General features: G+C 34.0%; 1 protein-coding gene and 1 non-coding gene across 4 annotated transcripts in view; both read left to right on the forward strand.

Annotated features, from left to right (window-relative positions):
* Window positions 1-23,784, forward strand: part of Rasa2 (RAS p21 protein activator 2) — a 140,108-nt gene that overhangs the window by 112,409 nt on the left and 3,915 nt on the right. For 2 of the 3 annotated variants that reach the window (XM_005006716.4, XM_063249093.1), the window contains exons 15-23: window positions 1,569-1,675; window positions 5,066-5,149; window positions 5,941-6,018; window positions 9,512-9,585; window positions 10,114-10,223; window positions 20,006-20,088; window positions 20,768-20,976; window positions 22,457-22,560; window positions 22,908-23,097. In XM_005006716.4, the coding sequence (XP_005006773.1) occupies window positions 1,569-1,675; window positions 5,066-5,149; window positions 5,941-6,018; window positions 9,512-9,585; window positions 10,114-10,223; window positions 20,006-20,088; window positions 20,768-20,976; window positions 22,457-22,560; window positions 22,908-23,097 (1,039 nt within the window). The remainder of the gene's footprint in view (window positions 1-1,568; window positions 1,676-5,065; window positions 5,150-5,940; window positions 6,019-9,511; window positions 9,586-10,113; window positions 10,224-20,005; window positions 20,089-20,767; window positions 20,977-22,456; window positions 22,561-22,907; window positions 23,098-23,784) is intronic. The other variant, XM_003476522.5, reaches the window with a different exon arrangement.
* LOC111753488 (small nucleolar RNA SNORA40) lies at window positions 5,333-5,460 on the forward strand. The gene has a single exon (XR_002788277.1). It is a non-coding gene; the product is annotated as a small nucleolar RNA SNORA40 (small nucleolar RNA).

Genomic DNA, 23,784 nt, shown 5'->3' on the forward strand with positions numbered 1-23,784 from the left:
TAAATAAATTCAGATCTAGTTATCTTGGCTAATTATAATAAAGATAAACATTTAAGTTCTAGTAGGTATACTAAATCTAGGCTTTATAACAAAAAAGGAGTAGAAATATTAATATATGGAAATAAGACATGCCTGTTAAATTATATTTTTGAGTAGTTACACTGTGATATCTACACTGACTATGGGCACAGTGCTAGCCTACATCATCTGCTTTCCTCTTCTCAACATCTGCTTGAATTAATCACTGCTTCCCATTAGTTAGTTAGATAACAAAACTAAGGTTGAAAAACTTTACAAAGGCTCACAATAGGCCTGAGGCAAAGCAGGCAAGCAGTACCTCAACCTGGGCCTTGCTTTCTCCAAAGCACAGCTACTAATCACTATGCTTTACTACCCGGTGATCTTAGCCTCAGATCTGCTTTAGCTGTGCTATTCTTATTTCTATAAATCATCCAGAACATACCTTATAATTTTTTTAATAAATGTGAACCAGGGCTAGGGATTTAGCTTAGCGGCATAAGCACCTGCCTGGCAAGCGTGAGGTCATGAGTTCAAACCCCAGTACCGCCAAAAAAAAAAAAAAAGGACTGGGGATTTAGCTCAGCGGCATAAGCGCCTGCCTTGCAAGCAGACAGTCGTGAGTTTGATCCCCCGTACCGATAAAAAGGAAAAAGACAAAAAAAAAAAATGTGAACCATCTCAGCTGACTTTTGTTGGCTTAACTACTGTTATGTCTTCATATGTACCATAAGTAGACTTCAGTATTGATAGTTTTACTACTATAAAATATTTTCATGCTCCCACTTGTTCTCAGGACTTTGGGAATATGGGGGTGGCAACAGCAGGGGAAAGCAAATATTAAAAACAATACCCAGAGAGCCTCCCCTTCACCACCTGCTTCTCTACCATCTGATTGTTGGATCAAGTGTTGAATCCAGTCTGAAAGAAATATTGGTAGATGAGTGGTTAGTGTCATAAATAATCTTCAGATCATCTGCATTTTTACATGGATTTTTTATTAGTTTTTTAATGTAAAGATGTCTCCTAGCCAGGCATGGTGACACATCCTGTAATACCAAGACTTAGGAAGCTGAGGCAGGCGGAGTTTTGAAAGTTCAAGACCTCAAGCATACATAGTGAGACTCTGTCTCAAAACAAAAAGTCTCCCTGATTGTTTTTATTGCATAGCATTTGATATCATCAAGATTTTTAGAGGAAATTAAATAATAATCTAAAATGAAAACTGTCTTGTAGCCTAAGGATTCAGTGTTACCACTAGGTAGAGCTAGATACTAATCTTTGTTGAAATTTCAAGTTTCCTCTGGTAGATGAGGAAAGAAGTGTTAACTTTGCCTTTCACTTTCTTTATTTCTTACTTCTTTCAGATTTTTTAATCATAGTATTTCTTTTGATTTAGTCATAATCATCATTTCATCAATTCAGTGCTTACAAGACAAGTTATATTGGTCTCTCGCTTAGTTTACATTTTTTGATATTTTTTACTTTATCATCTTTGTTTTTCAATTCAGTGTTTTTGTGCATGACATATCACCATTTTTTTCCTGCAGATGACCCTCATGTTCAGTATTCTGCAGTGAGCAGCTTTGTATTCCTTCGTTTCTTTGCTGTAGCCGTAGTATCACCTCATACTTTTCATTTGCGACCTCATCATCCAGTAAGTGTTTGTTCTTCTCAAAGCTTTATTCCATTTTATTTATTTTTAGTAAAATTAAAGAATAAGCAAATTTCATTTGGCTGTTTTTTTTTTATTACTGACACTTAAGATTATTTGGCATTTTTCTTGGCCCTTTTAGTCTTTTAGATAAAACTAAAAATTCTATTGATGTATTTCACAACAGTGGGAAATGTTGATAATAACTGAAATTTGGTGATGAGCACAAAGGGGATTCATTTTTTTACCTAGACTGTCATATATGTTTGTAAATTTCCATAATATAGGTTCCCCTCACTGCGTTAGATTTAGTTTTGAGTAGTAGAGGTGGTTGGGATGGTTGTCAGCAGACCAGCTTTCCAGTAGTTTAACCTTAAGAATATTGTATGGTCTCACAAAAATTTGAAGAAGTTCATTTCTGAAAATTGTAGGAATTTTTATTAGAATATATTTTATTCCTTATCTGTATTTTTTTACTTTTCATTTGCCTAAGGTGATATGCCTTTGCTTTTTTTTTTTTTTTTACTGGGAATTGAACTCAGAACCTCACACCTGCTAGGCAGGTGTTGTACCACTGAGCTAAATTTTTTTAAAGCATGTGTTCTGTACTGGTATTCATTTACTACTCCACAAATTTACATGTTTATTTCTTAATATTTTAAAAATTCTGTTATTTTTGTTATATATGTTTCCTTAGTCAGTGTATTTTTGCTGATTCTTTAGTCTTTTATGTTCTAAATATTTTATAAACTTAACTGCTTTTAGTTGCTGACTTGTATAACAAATAATAACAGGCAACATTTATTTAGTGCTTACTTTATGTTAGGCGTTCTTCTGAGCACTTTAGTCCTTGTACTAACCCTAAGAATAAATTCTATCATCACACTCATGTACAAATAAATCACATTTTGAAGTCCTGTATCGCTTTCATTGTTTTGTTTTGATTGGTTTTACTCTGATTTGTTTTGTTTGATTTTATTATGTCCTGTGGTATGGGCAACTGTTGTGAAGATAACAAGAAGCATTATAGTAACCATTGTTGATTTCCTGTTACATTGTTTTGACATCCTGTATTGCTTTCATTGTCTTGTTTTGATTGGCATTATTCTGTTGTGCTTTGTTTGGTTTTAGTCTCTTTAAAATAAAAAAAAAACACAAAAAATAAGGAAATAACAATATATTAACTTCTCCAGTCTCACATAACTAATAAATTATGGTTGGATTTTACTCAGTTTGAACTGGATTAAAGTGAGATTCTAAATCAGTCTTCACAGTCTCGGAGTTTCCTTCCAAACTCTTTAAGCAGACAAGTTAGATGTTGAAGTGTCTATGATGTATCAAGCACTATATTTTTTATTTATTTATTTATTTATTTATTTATTTATTTATTGTCTTTTTCCTTTTTTATCGGTACCAGGGATCGAACTCACGACTGCCTACTTGCAAGGCAGGCACTTATGCTGCTGAGCTAAATCCCCAGCCCCTCAAGCACTATATTTTACCACTGAAATTGCAGTGATGAGTAATATATTCCCTTCCTTTGGAAACTCACAGACCAGAGGAGTGACCCATTGAATAATACAACATAGGGAAGAGGTGCAGGTTTTTGAGTTAAAGGAGTTTGAAATGCCCACGTTTTCTCTAGGCACTCTCAACACTGGACACTCATTCAACTTTGTGAGAACTCAGTAAAACCACGTTACAGTGGCAGCAATATACTCTTTTTGCTAAAGGACAAATGTTTTGTGTATATATAATGGAGAGTTGGCTAGTGTCCTTTTGTTTGTTAGGCTATCCTTTCTGTCACTTTGTTACTAAAGCTGTACAGTGGACTGCACCGGCTAATTGAAAGCTTATTAGCAACATTTTATACATAAACAGAACTCCTACCTCTGAACTTATGACTGTGCCTTTTATTAGAGTTAGAATTCCATATTCCTGTAACAGACATTGCAATATTTCTTTCTACAAACCGTGGGTTTTAGGGCAGTATTTAGGGCAGTATTTTCCAGTCAATATGCCAGAAGGACTGCTACAAAACTGTCATATAATTTTACTCTGTCCTTTTATCTCTAATTTTATTCTAATATATTCTTTGGTTGGTTGGTTGGTTGGTTTTTGTTTTTTGCATTCCCCAGCAGGGCTCAAACCACATTCTTATTTCTTAAAAACCTTTTGGGCTAGCTAGGTAAATAGGGCAAATGTAAAAGATATGTAATTCAAAATTGCATGTAAATTTAAAATTACTACTTTATTAGTACCAAGTAAGACTCTTACATAGAAACTGAGAGCTGGAAATGATCTTAGTGACTTGGGAATGATGATATTATCAAGGCCAGTACTGAAGGTTATATAGTAGTTATGGAGGAGAACTGATAAAAATCTTTTATAGTTTACCTTTAGAAGTTATTTAAATTTTGAAAAGATAGAATAAAAGAGAAAAAATCACTTTGCAGAATATCACAGAATAGGTGGGTAAATTTAGTGTATCATAAGAATATATCAAAAGTGAGCTTTCCCTGTTGCTAAAAGCTTACAAATTCAAGCATATACATATGCATGCATGTATATATATATATATTTTTTTTTTTTTTTAAAGACTCATGGGTTTTATTAACGTTGACGTGGCAGACTCTTCGGAAGTCTCATAATAGGGAGAAAGAAAAAAAATGATTGGAACATCTTTTGTTTCATTGATACATGCTTTTAAGACCCAGCTGAGGCTGACATCTTAGCCCCTTAGTTTGGTTACATGCCTTTGTGTGGTCCCCAGTTTAGACCGGGAAGATTCACTTGACATATAGGCATCATGAAGAACAGCCACAGAGCTGTGGAATGTCTGATATATCTTTTCAGCTTTTCAGTTCAGCTCATTTGATCTGCTTAGCTACTTAGCCATAGTCCCACCTGCTCTTGGGGCCTCCAGCCAGTCTTGGTAGCAGATGACATTTATAGCAAAATATACAATAGTGGCTATGCACCAGTGTTGACCTTAGTGTTATGTAAGTTATTTGTGTAGATACTGCAAGGTGGGCCTGTGTTGGAATTCTGCTGACTTGGACTTAATATCTCCTGGAACCGTGCCTTCCTGCCTCCCAGTTTGACCCATAGTATAGCTATCTTGGGCTTCAGTTTTCCCTATAGCCTCTGTTAATTGTTCCTCTAGCATCCTTTGTGTATGTCTGTCTCATATGGAATTTTCAGTTATACATAGCTTCTTTAGTCTCTTAATTCCTTAAACAAATGAGTTGTGCCTGGGCTTACCTAGGTTTTGCTTACATTTAAGGTGGTTTGAATGAACATTTTTGAGTCACTGTATAGGGCCATCTCTATTTTTTATAAATTTCTGAATCTCGAAAACTTAAGAATTTTGACCTTTTTTACATTTTATAGGATGCACAGACAATTAGGACATTAACTCTCATCTCAAAAACCATTCAAACTTTGGGAAGTTGGGGTAGCCTGTCCAAAAGCAAAGTAAGTCTTTACATCTTTTTTTTTCTTTCTTTTTACTTTTCATTTTATTTTCACAGTATATAATGATTACATTCATCACAGACAACTGATATGTGTACTTTTCACATTTCTAAATAGTATTATATAACCTATAATTAGTTCTTTACTTATGCCTTTCCTAATTAAAAAAAAAAAAAGAACAGTAGCACTCATGTATGTTTTTGTCTAAATTGTGGGCCAAGACTTTTGGACAGGTACAAAAAGTAAAGCCTCTTTTGCAACCCAGAACTTATTATTCAGTGTAAATTTTCATAGAGATAAGCAGGAATACTACCACTAGGCACAGTGGTGCAAGCCTGTGATTTTGGGATTCCTAAGACTGAGAGTCTGGGTCAGAAAACAAAGCAAAAACAAAATTATGACAACCTAGTAATACAAATCAAAGTGATGGAATGTTAATTTTTAAAAAAAACACCACTGAGGTTGAACTATAGTGCCCCCATCTATCTATGCAAAATTTGTCTTTTAGGTGATTATCTATTAAAGAATTATCTTAGTTACCTTTTAAAGAAGACAGTTTTACTGGTACCCTAATTCACTTGACAGTGAAAGGGAATCTAGTAAAAAGAAACAGGAGCCATCTGGTTTGTCTGTGACATAATCACCTAACAGCTTTGAAAGAAATCTTCATACCATGTAGCTCTCTGGTATAATTAAATCCTTCCAGCTTTTAATCCTCAGTTTAAAAATACTCTTCATTATTTTCTCAGTGCTTTACTTAATGTATATAAATCCTATGTGTTTTTTCTTAGTCAAGTTTCAAAGAGACATTCATGTGTGAATTTTTCAAAATGTTTCAAGAAGAAGGATATATTATAGCAGTTAAGAAGGTATGTTTTTTGTTTTGTTTCTGAAAGTGTTACCATTTCTTGTCATACTGCATGGAGGAAATAATATTTCATATTCTAGGAATTAGTTTTCAGTTAAAAAAATAATAGCTCAGCTGTGCATCAAAAGGGCTCTTTCTTTTTCTTTCTCCTCTCATACAAAGCTAAGTTTTTCCTCTATAAAAATATCTCTAGACAAGTCTTAGCAGTAGCTACTTAGTACCTAACACAATGTAAAATAAAATGTACAAAAGACCAGAGCATTGAGCTGGAAGCAGTGGTACATGCCTATAATCGTAGCACTCAGAGGCAGAGACAGGAGGATTGCTGTAAGTTTGAGGCCAGCTGGGCTACCTAGTGAGTTTAAGGCTGACCTGAACTACAGAGCAAGACCCTGTCTCAAAAACTAAACCCAGAAGCCTACACTTTGTAATACCCTAACATGAGACTTGTATAAAAATCACTGAACATTAACTCATCAGTACAAAATATAATATTTTTGTGAATCTGGAAAACTTCTGAAGAAAAGTTATTTTGAAGTACATTTAAATGAAGTGTGAAGAAGGTGCTGTATCTTTTAATCTCAATCTTAACTCTAAATAGTAAGTACCAAGGCCAAATTTTAAATATTACATTGTTTCTATAGCATGATTAGCAGTTGATGGCCAAAAGTATATCATTATTTTTTTCTTTTCTCGTGTGTGTGTGTGTGTGTGTGTGTGTGTGTGTGTTTGAGACAGGGTGTCTCTATACAGTTTTAGGCTGGCCTTGAGCTCACTTTGTAGCTCAAGCTGGTCTCAAACTTGCGGTCATTCTCCTGCCTCAGCTTCCCAAGTGCTGAGATTACAGGCATGTACCACCATGCCTGGCTTTCAACCAGAAAAAATTTTAAAACAATCATCAGTGTCTTCTTGTGGAGAGAGTTGTTCAAGAGAATACACACACACACAAAAATCTACCTTTTATTATTGAAACATTTATGGAATAATGTAAACAGACTTCTGCTGGCAAGGTTATGATGTGGTGTCTTATTTTCCCATGTTTTAGGACTTAGGCTGTGATAGCATCTGATTTTTTTTCCCCTCGTATAATCAGAATGTGGAGTTAATGTCAGTGGAGTAAAAATTTAAGAGTGCCAGGAGTTAGGTCTGTTTCTCATCTGCCCTAAATCATCCACTCACATGCTCATGAACTCTCACTATAGTATGCTTCTATCTTAGATTTGGTTTTATATGCCTAATCTGGCATAGGATATTTACCCTAATACTTCAGTTTTCTGGATTGTTTACTCATTAAGTCTGCATTTCTAGAAATTGCAAACATCTGTGAATCCTAGATTCTCCTTTCATATTGGTACTCTCACTGTTGACACTTGTCAAAAAGAAAATAGATTTTAACTCTGAATCTAAATTGACTTGTCAGAAAGAAAATAGGTTATTCTCTGAATAGACAGTAAAACCTTACATTGTGTACATAATTTGTTCCAAAAACATGATTATAATCTGAAGCATATCACAATATATGAGGTATATCATATTTGAGGTATATCAAAGCGAAGTTACCTATAAGAAATAATTGACACTCAGATGATTCTTTCCTGAACCCAAAAACATACATATAAAATGACCTTTATACTGTAATACAATACAAAAGTAAAAAAGAAAATACAAAATATAAAGAAAAATTAACTTGCATTTTAAAAATTCTTTGTGGCTGCTATGTGAGAAAAGGGTTATTGTAAAAGGTAACTTTCAAAGGAAATCACTATGTATCCAATGACAATTGCTTTTGCCTGCTTTTGAAGATTTTGTGGAAATGTGACATTGCATTGTTGTTTAACAGATTCATTGCTCCCACTGCTACAGTCTTATTCAGGTGGTGCTTTTCTACAAAATGCTACACCATTTTCCATATTTTACACATATCCCTAATTTCATTTGAAGTAAAGGATTCCTCTGCCTTTTTCTCATCTTCCTTTGTGGTTGAGATCTCTCCGATTGCTGTTGGGAAAGGATCACTCACAGTCCTGCAGTGACAGGCGAGGGGGGGGGACCATTGGCTCAATTGTGATCATATGACATTTGGCATCATGTACTACTACTATTGCAAGGCATCATTCGTTTATCAAGTTAAAATTTATAAGAAATGTTTGCTTATCTTGTGGAATACTTGAAAAACAAGTTACTTGCAATCCAAGGTTGTTTTTGTTTGTTTATTTGTTTTGTTTTGTCTTTTTCCTTTTTATCAGTACCAGGGATCGAACTCACGACTGCCTGCTTGCAAGGCAGGCACTTATGCCGCTGAGCTAAATCCCCAGCCCCAATCCAAGGTTTCACTGTACTATTCCCCACAGAGTTTAGGAAAGTAATTTGGAGAGTTCTTTATATAGGGTGATCATATAATTTGGTGTCTATACCAGAATACTTTTAACAATAAAAAGTATTATTGACAATAAAGTCATTAGAATAAAATATTATTCTGGAGCAATAAGTATTGGCCTGGTAGGTATAGTTCTGAGCAGACTGGTTACCTGTAGTCACCTTCCTGACTTGATAAATAAATCATTCATTTCAAGTAAACACTAAAAAACACAATATGTAAATAATTGTTATACTCTATTAATTGATAGCCCATCGGTGAGGACTAAAAATGTGATGGGATGTTTCTTTTAATTCTCTATGGTTACTTACACCTGCACATTCACATACGATACAAAAAGAACTCTGTTTTTGGTTCTTCACTTACCAAGCTTCCCATAAATCACAAATGTTAATGTTTATGTAAACACAAATACTCACTCTAAGAAGGTAAGTATAGACCATAAATAGCTTTATGCCAGCTTAAACTTATGCCCTCAGATGAAATTACCATTAAATCAAAGACAAATTTCTATATTCATAACTCTATAGATCAGGATTTCAGATTAAATTATTTCTATGGGAAATGTACTCGGGGTTTAAGTACAGTAATCTAAGAATGAATTTCTTAGAATACTTGGCATTTGTAAATTATGGACTTTGTATATAGTTGGGTTTTTTTCCTAAATTACTACAGAATTAACATCCCTGATTCGAAATGCTCCAGTATCTGAAACTTTCTGAATGCTGACATGATGCCACAAGTAGAAAATTCCACAGATGATAGGTTAGAGTCAAAAATGCAGGGCACTAAAAGTGTTGCATAAGGTTGTCTTTGGGCTATATTATACCTTAGTGTATCCTAATATGAAACCTAAGCAAATTTCATGTTTCAACTTGATCCTGTCCCTATGATAATCTCCTTATATGTAAACAAATATTCAAAAATCCCCCTTAAAAAATCTGAAATCAAAAATATTTCCGGTCCTAGTTATTTTAGATAAAGGTACTCAACCTTTGGTCTACGTGCTGTTTAGTAAGAAAGAACTTCCAATATAATCAGTGACATGTAAGATAAATTGAGTTTTTTATGATGTGTTTAATTGCACAGTGTAATATTTGCTCATTTTCCTGTTTAGTTCTTGGATGAGATTTCATCTACTGAAACTAAAGAATCCAGTGCAACAAGTGAACCTGTGCACCTGAAAGAAGGGTAATTTAATGAAATGAGACATGAAAATCATGTTTTAGTATAAACATTAATTAGGTACAAGAGCATAGATCTCAGAATAAAAAATCTGAGTAGTTGCTCTGTGCTAAAACTGCCTAAGTCATATCAGTCAAGTAAGTCACCTCACAACCTTGCAAACTGTCTGATGGCCATAACTCCCTGTCCTTACCATCTCAGAGTTTGCAATTGTAGTAAATTAAGTATTAGGATACTTTGAAAAAGTTAAAGCACTGTTCAGTTTTAGAGTGGTTATTATTGGAAATGAATAAGGGAAACCACTTAATGGCTCTTTCTTATTCTGTGTAACACAATTTAAAATATTAATTGAAAATTTTATTTCCTTAGTCTAGCCCAAATAGATACAAGAGTTATACATGGCAAAAACACGTTTCTAAGTTTAATAGTCTTATACAATTATGTATGTCTTTTAAAAATAAATGACAGTTCTTTGTTTTGAATGAACTGTTTTTAATCTTTGTAACTAAATATTTACCTTCATTGTTTTGGCAGTGAAATGTTTAAAAGAGCTCAAGGAAGAACTCGAATTGGAAAGAAGAATTTCAAGAAACGGTGGTTCTGCTTAACAAGCAGAGAGCTCACCTACCACAAACAGCCAGGTAGTTGTGCTTATGCTTTACTGAGGGTTTTTTGTTGTTCTGTTTTGTTTTTTTCCTGGGTTCGCAATAAAAATTTTTGTTTTGTGTCTTAATGTGACTCTAGTGAATCCTTCACAATATTAATAGTTTATAGTTTCTCACAGTGATATATACATGTTAAGAATGAATAGATATTTGACAAGTGACACCATGTAAATTATCTTTTCCTTATACATTGAATTTCTTGTATTTCTAAAAATGACATTAATTCAGCATGTTCTGCTTCCTTAAAATCTCTGGTAAATCTCTGCAGTAATAGTATATGATGAGCAACTTCCAAGTCCCTTCAAAGTTAGAAGTTCTTTAATTCTCAGAGCCAATTTAGTAAGACTCAATATCAATAAATGAAAATATTTTGTGCTTTATTAGACAATTGCCGCTAAAATGTATCACAACCATACCGTAGATTGTGATCACTATACAGTTGTAAGATTCGTTTTAGACTATTTAACCTAGCTAATTCCAAGTTAGAAGATGTGGAAGTTTGTCGCTGGAAAAAAAAATCATGTCACAAACGGGCTGAGTAAGGTATTCAATTTGAGAGCTTGTAGCAAAGCAGTTTGTCCTTCAGTGGACTAAAATAGTGCATGAAATCTTTTTTAAAGTTTATTTCTTTGGGTTAAATCATGACCTGTAGAAGGCCCTTAGCTTCTTATATTTTTAGCAGGTAGAATTTAATATCACAGATGGTCAAATCCCATTTATCACATGCTCAGAATCCAGAGATAGTCATTTAACCAAAACGGTGAACTAAACCAAGAATTTAAATTTAAACAAAGGATGTGTATAAACCCCTAAATGCTTATAATTTGAGGTTTTGTTTTATTTTATTTGTGGTAGTGGTGATCAAATCCAGACCCTGTAGTATAGGTTGTTTACCAGTCTTATAATAGAGAACTAGGATCTTTTCTTGGAATTTAGAGGAATATATATTGAGTTTTCTTTTTTTGTGTATAGTATAATCATAATACATCAGTTTTCAAGGTGATTTCTCCAAAGTGAATCTAGAACTTTAGACTCTTGAAGAGTAATCCAATTATAGAATCCTTTTAGAGTTTTAGAATAGGCACTCTGAATTTTTATAGTGGTCTTATCCATACATAAGTCAACTTTGTAAGGGTATTGGTCTTTTTTATTTTATGAAAAAATTTCATAAAATAGAATTAGAATATTTCATAAAATAGAAAATAATAATAGCACTGTATATCATTATCTTCGTAGTAGTTACATAGAGCACAGGACATAAACCAAAAAGATTTTCACAAAAAAGAAATAGTGACACAAATCTTTCTTTTAAGTGAACTAAGATAAACTAGTCGTATAAATAAAAACAGCACATATATTGAAATATTTTTAAAACAGTGGAATTTGTAATTTGGACAAGTATTTTAACTTCTCCCTACTTCCTATTTATCTCTCTTCTATCTTGCTCTTTATTTGGATATATATCCTTAAATGTATATATATATGCTTATTGTGTTTCTCATATAAAAGAAACCATGTAATAGTTGAGCTTGTATATCTGATGTTTTTCAAAGCCTTTGCATGATTTTTAAATAAATAATAAACTTCTAGATGTTATTTATTTTGTCCCTTTATATAACATTTAGGTAAATTATAATTTCATCATGGAAAACCAGCATAAATAATTTTGAGAACAAACTGGGACTTTTAAGCTAAAACAGCCTAGCCAATAGAAACAGAAAGGTGCTAGCATAACTGAGACTAGCCTAGCATCCACAAATATTCAGCATCCAATGAGCATGAGTCAGTCAGTTTTCAGAGGAAATGGAGAGTGTTATCCCACTAAATCTCTTAGGTAAAAATCTGTTAAGACAGTGTCTGTTATAAATACTAAAGTGGTAAACATAAGACTTAAGGTCCTTTCAAGACAGTAGTTAAGTGCTATTCTCAGATTGTACAATGATAAAGAAATTTTTATTTTAGGAAGGAGGTTCTTCTTATGTTGCTGAGGCTAGTCCCAGTACCTAGGCCCCAGGGATCCTTTTGCCTCAGCCTTCCATGTAGCAGCCATTTACAGTTGTGTATTGCTGCATTGTCTAAGAAAGATGTTTGGTTTCATAATTCTTCAGGAACATCTTAGCCATAATATCTGCATATGCCCAATAGGAAACAAAAAGATGTGTTTTTAAGCACCCAGCTGATTTGTTATAGCATATAAATATTCAAATAACTAAAGTTCAGCAGGCAGTGTACTTTCCCTTTCAGACATTAAAAAAAAAAAAAGCAAAACAAAAAAGGGTAGAAATGATACCAAATTTCAAAAAAAATAACAATCATCTCTAGTTAATGTATTACATATTGTTATCTTAGAAGTAGTTGAGCTCAGCATATTTGAGCGCATTAGAAACTGTGGTTTATATTCTACATAAATGTTCTCACCCATCTATAGCATAGGTGCATAACTATGTGTCCATTTAAATAAAATCTTAGAGAAATAGTCATTCTGTATGAATAAAAGTTGTTTTTTCAAACTGGAAACATTTTCTAATCTAAACTGGTATTTTAAAGTTTTGGGGGGGGGCAGATTTTAATCTCCTTTAAGAATTAGGTGATACCTAAGGGCCCTTTCTTCTAGAAAACTATATACACAAACATAAACATGGAATTTTCCATATAATTTCAGGGCGTTCATACTAAATGCGTCTAATTCTTTAGTTTAAATCTCTGTGTAGTGATTTTGAGAGGATAAAATCCTGTAGAATAGGCTATGTAAATATAAAATAGACACACTAAAACTATGTTGTTTTTTGTTTTGTCTTTTTCCTTTTTATCGGTACCGGCAATCGAACTCAGGACTGCCTGCTTGCAAGGCAGGCGCTTATGCCACTGAGCTAAATCCCCAGCCCCTAAAACTATGTTGTTTTCATGTTAAAGGATTTAGCCTGAGATTTTGAGATTGTTACCAAAGCCTGTAGTTTGTTTTGTTTCGGTTTTTCAGTTTGTTTGTTTTTTTTTTTTTTCCTCAAAGCCTGTAGTTTTAAGCATCTATGTCTTTTGTTTTAACTATTTTGATGAATTTTTATAAAATATATTACATGCTTTCGTATCTTCTAAAAAAGAACTTATTGAACACAAGTTAACATTTTTCTAGTTGATTTGAGATGATTGATAATACTATACTATCATTGATAATACTATTATATAGAACTATGATTTAGAGATGGTTTTAGGGTTGCTTAAAGGTGTATGCAACTGATTATCTTTGCCTTTATCTCCCTGAATAAATGCCTTAGACTGCTGTGCTTATTGTGCTCCACAAAGAGGGTTTTTCTCCACAGATGTTTTAGCTCCTGTTTCCTTGCTGTTTTCTAGATAGCCAAGAATGCCTGTTAAGTAATTTTTGCTCTGTTTGCTAAGTGATCTTGGTGGTGTCTAAAAGAATGCCTCCCAGCTTTTCTGTAACATAAACTCTTATCTTTTTTTTTTTTTTTTTTTTTTTTTTGTCTTTTGTCTTTTTCATCGGTACCAGGGATCGAACTCATGACCACCTGCTTGCAAGGCAGGTGCTTATGCCGCTGAGCTAAATCCCCAGCCCCTAACATAAACTCTAAACCAGACTTTGGTTCAGTCCTTTTGCTACACAGTAGTATTCTGAATCAAATATTTCTGCCTCTTAGGATCAGTAATATAGTCTCTTCTCAATTTGCTGGAAAAGAAATTAATAGAATTTTTTAGTTTTAAGGGTTTTTCTCCAAATTGTAAGTTTTTAAATATCTATATAAGTAATTGTTGTCAAGCATCTATTCTTCAGTACAATTAAATTAATGTGTGGCAAATGATTGTCACTCAGTCAACTATCAGGTATGGTTACCCTTGATACCTTTTTATAGATCTGCATGATGATTATGGTTTTATATTTTCTGAAGTGTCGTTTTCAAGGAAAAATTCTCCTAGGTGTATGCTGGAATTAACTGAGTTACTAACATTCCAACCTCTTTGTATCTCATCCAACCTCATTTTTAAAGCATTTTCCAGTGTTACTTCACCAAAGTAGCTTTTGTAGTTCCTTTAAATTGTGCTTCTTTACATTCATACTTCTTTATGTGCTATATCTAGACATCTCTTTTCTTCTTTTGTGTAATCTGATGTCCATTGAGCCTTAGATCAAGTGGCAGCTCTTTGTGGAAATCGTTTTTAGCCTCCAGTTACCTCAGTTTAACTATTTTCTTAATGTATTTTTTTAAGCCACCTTAGCAGTAAAATCTGGCACACTAGCCATTACTTTGGTCTATCACTTCCTCTTGCCTTGAATAGCCTTAGTCATGAGAACAGTATTACTACTTGTGACATAAAGATACAGTTTAGTAAATGTTCTTCAAAGAACACCAGGCCTTCCAACTCTGCTGACATCTGAATTACTTTAAGAACTACTTCTCTAGGTTCCTGAAATTTTCAAGTATATTAATGACAATTATTAAGAAATTCATCCTTGGGGTTGGGGATTTAGCTCAGCGGCATAAGCGCCTGCCTTGCAAGCAGGCAGTCGTGAGTTCGATCCCTGGTACTGATAAAAATGAAAAAGACAAAAAATAAATTCATCCTTCAAATTATATTCTGTAAAATTTGATTAGATAATGCCTACTTTAAGGAGACCTTTTATACATAGATACATGTACACAACTTCATGTGATACCAAATGTCCTAGCTCTTATAGCTTATAGACAGTGTAAAGAAAATTCCGTAAATGTAAACACTCAGTACATTTAGATTGACTTGTACCTTAGTTACTTTCTCATTGGTGGGACAAAATACTCACTACCCACAGCTTAAAGAAAGAAAGGTTTGTTTTAGTTCACAGTTGTAGCGGTTTCAGTCCATAGCAAGTTGGCTCCAAGACAAGGCAACATGGCAGAGAAGATAGTCCATGGTATGGTAGGCAGAAAGCTAAAAAGAACAAAATTTTTAAAAAGAACAAAATGAAACTGAATAAAGCCAATCAGAACACAGCAGTGAAAGTGGTGGTACAGAACTTCCAAACAGGACAGTAGGAAATCAACAATGGCTATCATAGTATATCTTACTATCTTCGCAGTAGATATCTATAGCATCAGACATTGCAAAATCAAACAAAACAATAAAACCAATGAAAACATAACATTGAAAAAATAAAACAATAAATCCAAATAAAACAGTGAGCACAGTACTGCACATTGTTATCCTAAAAATAGTTGCTCAGGTTACCAGACGTTGGGGGGAAAAAATGGAACAAAACATTGGATTTCAAAAACAAGATAGGAGGCATAATGCACACTGCAGTCCTCAAGGTAGATGTCCTGACCACCAGGCCTGTGGAGTCAACCAGAAAATACAAGCATTGAGCTCTTCCCTTCCCCTCAGTTGCTGTCAGCTCATCCTCAGTTTTCCAAATCGGCAGGGCAGGGGTGGTGCTCTACTAGTTTTTTAGTGCGCTGGCTCACAGGAAGGCGCGGTTTCTCTTTGACTGAGACTTTTTCCAATCAGCATGGTGATGCTTACTTCACAGGAAGGCATAGTTTCTCTTCTGACTATTATAATTTTTCAAATAGTTGAGAGGTTTTTTGCTTTTGAACTGTAAGCGAATGTTTTATACCAAATTTGGGAAATGCTTAACTTACTCCAGTAATTTTGTACCTCCATTTTCTTTTACTATTCCAATTATATTTATACTGATTTGCTTGATACTATCTCACAAATTTTCCTGAAACTCAGTTCAGTTTCCTTCGTTCTTTTTTTCTCTTTAGGCTTTACTTATATCTACTTAAATTCACTTGTCCTTTTATAATCTCAAATCTGCTCTTCAGTTCTTGTGAATTTTTCATTTTGTTTATTTTTGTGCTTTTCAACTTGAGAACTCTTAAGTATAGTTTTTTTTAAGAACCCACAGTGATTCAGTCATTATTGTATTTTCCTTGACTTACTTGAACATATGTACAGAAATATTTTCCCTGCTGTATTCAACCTAAAAAGCCTACTCAGAATCAGTTTCAATTGGCTGCTTTCTCGAGTCACACTTTCTCGAGTCACATTTTCTTGGTTTTTTAAATGTCTTTTTTTTTAAGGTAAATACTGGATATTATAGATAATAAACTCCAGTGGGTCTGGAATTTGGACATACCATCAAATTCACTCATTTAAAGCCTTTTATGACTAGCTTCTTTCACTTAGCATATTTCAGACATTCATTCATATCACTCAGTATTCTTTTTATGGCTGAATAATATTCTAGTGAATGGGGCAATGCATTTGGGACCACTGCTGTCTCTCAGGAGCTATTCCTATTCCCTATTCCTTTCCTCAATAAATTTTCCTTAAAAAAATTCTAGTGAATGGACAGATACCACATTTTGTATATCTACTTACCCAGTAGGTGGGCACTTGAGTTGTTTCCAGTTTGGGGCTATTATGACTAATGCTACTGTAAACTTTCATTTGTAAGTTTTTGTGTAGCCAAAAGTCCTCAGTTCTCTTTGCTATATACCTGGAGTGGGATCAGTGTGTCACATGATAAATCTATTCATCTTTCTTAAGAAAGTAATGACATTTTTAACTGAAACTGGACTAGAGTCATTTAATAGAGTTTAATGCATTCGTATTTATTGTGATTGTTGTGACTACTGTGTTTATGTTTTCTACTTATTAGGCTTTTCAGTTTATTGGAATACTTAAACATGCTTATGTGCCCTTCTACTTCCACTCCATGAGGACATTGTATATACTCTTTTGAACTGATAACAAATTTAAATTTATGTATTTATCTTAATGTCTACAGTTAATCCAAATTGCCATTCAAACTGAAAGAGTATTAACATGCTTTTAGTCATTCTTTTTGAAGTGTCACCTTAATGAAATCATCTTAAAATGTTAATATTCTGTCTGTCTGTTACCTTTTTGCATAATGCATGAGTGATTTTTTTACCTTTGTCTGTCAGTTTTCCTGATATCTTTGCCCAGCACTATTTCTTATATATCACATCTATCTTTTTCCTGCATCTGATACCATTTTGTAGGAATACTTCCTGAAGGTATTTGCTAAGATAGATTTTATGGCTAATAAATTTCTGAGTCCTGCATGTATAAAAATGTTTTTATTTTACTATTATTTTCAAATGATAGTTAAACTGGGTTTAAAATCATTTTCCTTCAGAATTTTGAGGGTACTACATCACTGTTTGCTAGCTTCCATTTTTATTAATAAGACATTTGATGTTAATCTGATTATCAACCTTTTGTTCCTGTCTGGAAACTCTTGGGGTTCTTTCTTTGGCCTGTAAATTGTGCTGTTTTACTACCCCAAATTTAGGTATTTGTCTTCTTGTACCCTGCTCAGCACTTGATGGATCTTTTCTATCTGAAAAGTTTTACATTTTCCTTGAGGACATTTTCATCTGTAGGTTTTATAGGTTTTGTTTTTTTTTGTTTTTTGGTATTTTTTTGAGACAAATTCGGACTATGTAATCAGGCTGGTCATGGCCATGGTGATCCTCCTCATTTAGCCTCCTTGGAGCTGAGATTACAGGCATGTACTACCATGCCCAACTTACTTTGTTTCTTAAAGTATTATTTATTAACTGTTGAAACTTTTAAATGTATTCACTATGACCCTGAACTTTTCCCTTACATTTTGTAGGGTATGTGTGCGTACGCACATGTGTGCACTTTTGTACTATTTTTGGATAATCCTAAGTAAAAATCTTCCATTTTATGAATTCACGTTGTGCTTTATTAACATCATTAACTGGGAAAGTAACCGTAATGGTAACATGACAGTATGTATTCCTGAGACATACGTTCTTTTTGTACAGATTCTGTGTTACAGTTTGTCCAGAAATGAATAAAAACAGCAATCTTATATTATGTGCATACTTTGTATATTCAAATTTAAAGATAGACAGTACCTGTAAAATTTTAAAGTTCGTTGCTAGGATATTTGTGATGTCCCATGTAGGACAGTACCAAAAGATGCATGTCTCCTATGACCCACTTTGTTACACTCCTGATTTCACGGATGTGTGTGTCTCCTTCAGAGTGCTGCCTTACCTTTCTGTTTGGTGATCATCTTGGCAATTTGCTCATTTTTGTGAGCAAACTTAAACATTCACGTAGTTAAGTATTTAGTAGCTTTACTGACAGCAGTAATAAGGGTTGGACAGGATAAGTTCTTGAGGGGCAGGAGTACTGGTGCTTGGCTGCTGAGGGTCAGCAGCTCCTGTAACATTGCACTGCTCTGCAGCCTACTGTGCATCATTGTTACCCTAGCCTTTGGATGAGTGGCCCCACTGTTCCAGGTACAACTTACCTGTTAATCATGCTGATGTCTATCTGAGTCCCTCCAACTCCAGCTGTCTGTCTCCCCTAAGCTCTCCTATTATTGCAAACAGTTTGTCCTACATGTGGCTTGGGCTATGGCTTCCTTCAGTTACTGTCTCCCTGCCCCGCCCTTTGTCCTTAAAATGTTATCTTGCCTGCTTCCAGGAGCTTGCTGATAGTCTTTTCTCTTTCCTGTGCACTTATGATTTATATTTAAGTATTTATTAAATGTATCATTTTCTCAGAAAATTTTTCTATAACCACTCAATTTAAAGTAATTTACCAGTTACTTCTATCGTATCACCTCAATTTGTTTTTACTGTAGCATTTACCCTTAGTTAACATTTACTTGTCTTCTATCATCTTTTAGGCCTAAATGAAGACTCCATTAGGGATCTTATATGTTCTAGTTACTGCTTTATCATAAGTGGTTAGAACAGTGTCAGGTATATTGTAGGTATTCATTATATGTCTTTTTTTTAATCTGCTTGAATTACTTAAATTTTAGATTTTATACCAGGAAACTGACTTAGCATATATTCTATATTAACCTGTCTATTCAAGACAAAACAACCCTTTACTCACCAAATAATTTTCTTTGCCAAAAGAGGTGTACGTCAATCTGTTAAATATTATAAAGTTCTTAACCTCCAATGCTTGTGTTTGTATGTCATTGAAGCAAAGCTTAAAGGGGAAACAAAAGCAAAGCTTCAATTTCTAAGAATAGCATTGTAAATTGACCAAAAATAACAAGTGTATTTGTGCCTCTGGTTTCCATAACTATGTGAGAAATAGTTTTTTCTTTTGCCTTTTTATTTTGGAGCTGCTTTAACAAACTAGATTTCCCTGGCTGATTCCCAAACCCTTAAGTTAGGTTAAGGATTTACTCTACCAGATACATTTTTTGCATTTATGCCCTGCCTCTCTTACTATAACTTTGGATTTAGTTATCTGACCAACCAATATATGATAGTCATAAACAATTTTTTAATTTAAAACATCATTTGAAGATTTAATTCCTTAATTAACAGATTGGAGAAATTACTTAAGTGGTCATATTCCCTATGTATGTAATACAATAACTCTCCTGAGAGAAAATTCTATGTGTCAGCTTCTCTTTGAATGGGTCTTTATTGATAAGTATTTTAGTTTCAGTTTTTGTATAGTTAACGTTGCAAAATTAATAGCATTTTTATTTTCTATACAGCCATAAAGTTTCACACTTTAAAAAATAACTTACATTGAAAAAAAGAAGTCACTATAAAAAATCAATTCATGTGTTTTCACAATACAAAAATATTTATGTACATTCCACTTGGAAGATTACTGTAGGTTATATATATTCCTGTCATCAAAAGGAAGAGCTTAAAGAACTTTACAGAAGTAACCTCTTTGTAATTCTGACGAAATTGTCTTAATTTTGTCTTACTATTTAGGCAAAGATGCAATTTATACAATTCCAGTAAAAAACATTCTTGCTGTGGAAAAATTAGAAGAGAGCTCTTTCAACAAGAAAAATGTAAGTCATGTAAATAGTTAAAGCATTTTAAACTACATATATATAAAACTTAGTTGAATATTTTTAAGTTGTTCCAGTGTTTACCATAATTATTAATAGCTTACAAATTGCTAGCTGAAATTGTTTTAAAATTGTCCATTATTGTTGATGCCTCAAAGTCTATTTATTAAAATCTAGTTCATTAAGTCCTCAAAGTCCAGTTTATTAAGAATACTTTTCTTAATTTAGGTTAAAAATACTTTCCCTTCAGACTTCTCTCTGTGACATTGAAGCTTAAGTAACATAGTCCCAACCTGTCTGTTCAACTTTGTCTTCCGCTTCTACTCAGTGCCTTTGTTACACTGAAACCAACCAAGGCCACCTCCTTGCTCCTCAGGATTTCTCCATTGCTTTGCTTTTCCTCATCTGAAATTGCCTCCCTTTTATTCTTGTTGGTGTGATAGGCCATTCCTTTTGGTCATGTGTGACTTTTAAAAATTATATTCTGTTGGACTGCTTTATACCATATAACTTTAGTTACCTTTAGAACTAACTTGCTAAAAAACAAAAAGTAATGATTCTAGAATACTTAGCATAGATTATCTAGCCAAGCACACTAGATCTTTGTTACTTAGATTGTCTGTTTTGTGTATTGTGTTTTGGTTCTCTCACTAACTTTTTATCTTAACTGTCTGTGAAGATGTTCCAAGTAATACATACAGAGAAACCACTCTACGTCCAGGCCAATAATTGTGTGGAAGCTAATGAATGGATAGACATACTCTGCAGGGTGAGCCGATGCAATCAGAACAGACTTAGTTCTTTTCATCCTTCCGCGTATCTCAATGGACTCTGGCTCTGCTGTCAGGAAACAAGTGAAAACACTCCGGGCTGCAAGCCATGTACTGCGTAAGTTTCTCACTGATGAAAAAAGCATTGTTTCACGATGTGGTAGTGTTACTTGGTTGTAAAAAGAAATGAAGTATAGACATGCTACACTATGGCTAAACCTTGAAAACATAATGCTAAGTAAAAGAAGCAAGACTTAAAGGCCACAGACTACATGGAAAACTTTATATTACAAAATATCCAAAGACATTTGTATAGAGACAAAGCAGATTGGTGGTGGCAAGAGTTCAAAGTAATGGAGAATATGGTATGTTAATGGACACAGGATTTCTTTTGGGATAGTGAAATTTTCTAAAATGAATAATGGATACATAATTGTTTTTTATTTTTTTGAGACAGGAGTTTCAGGCTGGCCTTGAATTTACTGGCTGAGGCTGGCCTTACACTTTGAGTGATCCTCCTGCCTCAGCCTCTCGAATGCTAGGATTACAAGCACCATGCCTAGTTTACCCTTTTTTTAAAAAAAAAAATCACAAACACAACTCTACGGGGCTAGGGATGTGAACTCAGTGGTGGAATACTTGTCCACTATGTCCAAGGTCCTGGGTTCAATCCCATGCAGCACCAATTTAAAAAATACAATGTCAAGGAGGAAGGGCACTTAGCATTCTGTATCTAATTGTTTGGAACACCCAGTGTAGCCCTGCAGACTAAAGTAATAAAGTATTTCTTCTACAATGAAGCATGGGTTATAAAAATTATTCTACTTTAAAATCCCCCTCCCTACAGCTGAGAATGTAGCACAATGGGAAAACATTTGCCTTAGCATCTATGAAGTCCTAAGTTTGATTCCTAGCACCACCAAAAATAATAATCCCCCTACTTAGGATTAGTCACATAGTGACCAAACCTCTCTTGGCTCCATTTCATTTTAACTATCAGTGAAATTAAATTTCTAAAGTTTCTTTTGCAAAATTCTTGTTCAAGTATTGTTTACTACTAGTAGTACATGTTTGCAATACATGATGATTGCATTCACTTTGAGGACTTTGGTACCAGGCAAGCGCTTATGCCACTGAACTAAATCCCCAGGAGTTGGTACATGTACATAACACATCTTTCTTACTCGAGCGTGTTTGTTTGAGGTTTTTGTTGTCATTATTTTGTCTTTTTTTTTTTTTTTTTTCCTTGTCTTTTTGAGACAGGGTCTCACTCGCAATTCAGGCTGGCCTTGAGTTCACTTGGTAGCCCAGGCTGGCTTCAAACTTACAGCAATCTTTCTGCATTAGCCTCCCAAGTGTTGGGAGTACAGGTGTGTGCCACCACACCCAACTTATTCAAGTTTTAGTCTCAAACCACCAAGTTTTTGACGTTTACAAAGTTACTTTTGTCCAATGTTTTTATTTTTTTTTAAATTTTCCTCTTAGTACATTCACTTGATTACATTCTTCATGAGGAGTTGTATATACCACGTAATACACCTTAATTCTCCCCTTTTCTCCATCTCTTAATTTTAGTGTCTTTAATTTCGTTTTTACAGAGGTGTCCCTGCAGACATCCAAATAGATATTGATGAAGATCGAGAAGCAGAAAGAATTTATTCTCTTTTTAGCCTCAGTTCGCTTAAACTGCAGAAGATGGAAGGTAATTACACAGCTGATCTATTTTTATAATAACATGATCTGTTATTACTAAGTCCTGAACTGTTGCTTCAACATTATAAACAAAAAGTTGAAAAGACTCATAGATTTACCAAAATACTACTTACATGAAGTTCATAAAACTCCAAAAGGGACATTTTTAATAGATATTTATGAAGTGAAATACTGTTTTTGAAATTTGATATCCCAGGTAATGTATATATTTTAGTCATCTGTGCACTGCTGAGGGAAATCTCCCCAACTTGAGATGCTTGACATTTTTTATTTATACTACAAGTTACATTTATGGAATTTACTTTCTGATCAGAGATTTCACTTTGTTTCTTGTAGAGGCTTGTGGAACTATAGCTGTCTATCAAGGACCACAGAAAGAGCTTGATGATTATTCTAACTTTGTAATTGAGGATTCTGTAACGACCTTTAAGACAATTCAGCAAATAAAAAGCATCATAGAGAAGCTGGATGAACCTCATGAAACATATAAGAAGAAAAGATCAAGTAGTGCAAAATATGGGAGCAAGTAAGTTTTTTAAACTACTGTAAACTTACTTTTTAAACTATTAGAAATTGCCTATCCTTCCCTATCCTTCACACCTGCTACAGGACTCCTGGTTGCCCACCTCTGTCAGTCAAGACCCAGGCCAGAGTCTTTATCTCGTGCAGCTTCTCTGCAGCTCACACTCAGCGTACTCCTGGTCTTTTTCACCTCAGATGTCAATTCATTATGTTCGAGTTGCACTTTTATCACCACTTCACATGTTATATTGTTTTAATTTATTACTTGAATATTTAAACCACTTAAAATTGGCTATCAGAGTGCTAGAAGTGTTTTATAGTTGATTATGAGAATTCGTCTCATAGAAGAGAATACAGTAGCTAATAACAGCAATAGGTAACTGTGATGAGCTTATTTCACCTGGGCACTGTACCTACAGTATTTTATAACATATCACTTAGATTGCTTTTAGCAACAAGTAGCAAAATCCTAAGAGAAGTAGCAAAAAACTTTTTAGTCTCATATTAAGTCCTAATATTTATGATTGAGTGAGCCATTCATCACCGTCATTAAGAAAAATCTGTTCATCCATCCTCATCAAGGTGGTTTCCATCTTCCTCAAGCTTATTTCCTTATGGTCACAGATTAGCTATGGTAGTTCAGAGCTCCACATTTTTCTGTGGTGGCATCCAGAGGCAGAAAAGTGTGTTC

This window comes from Cavia porcellus, unplaced genomic scaffold, assembly GCF_034190915.1.
Source record: "Cavia porcellus strain 051 isolate PalLab524CR breed Dunkin Hartley unplaced genomic scaffold, mCavPor4.1 scaffold_5, whole genome shotgun sequence".
Taxonomy (NCBI): Eukaryota; Metazoa; Chordata; class Mammalia; order Rodentia; family Caviidae; genus Cavia; species Cavia porcellus.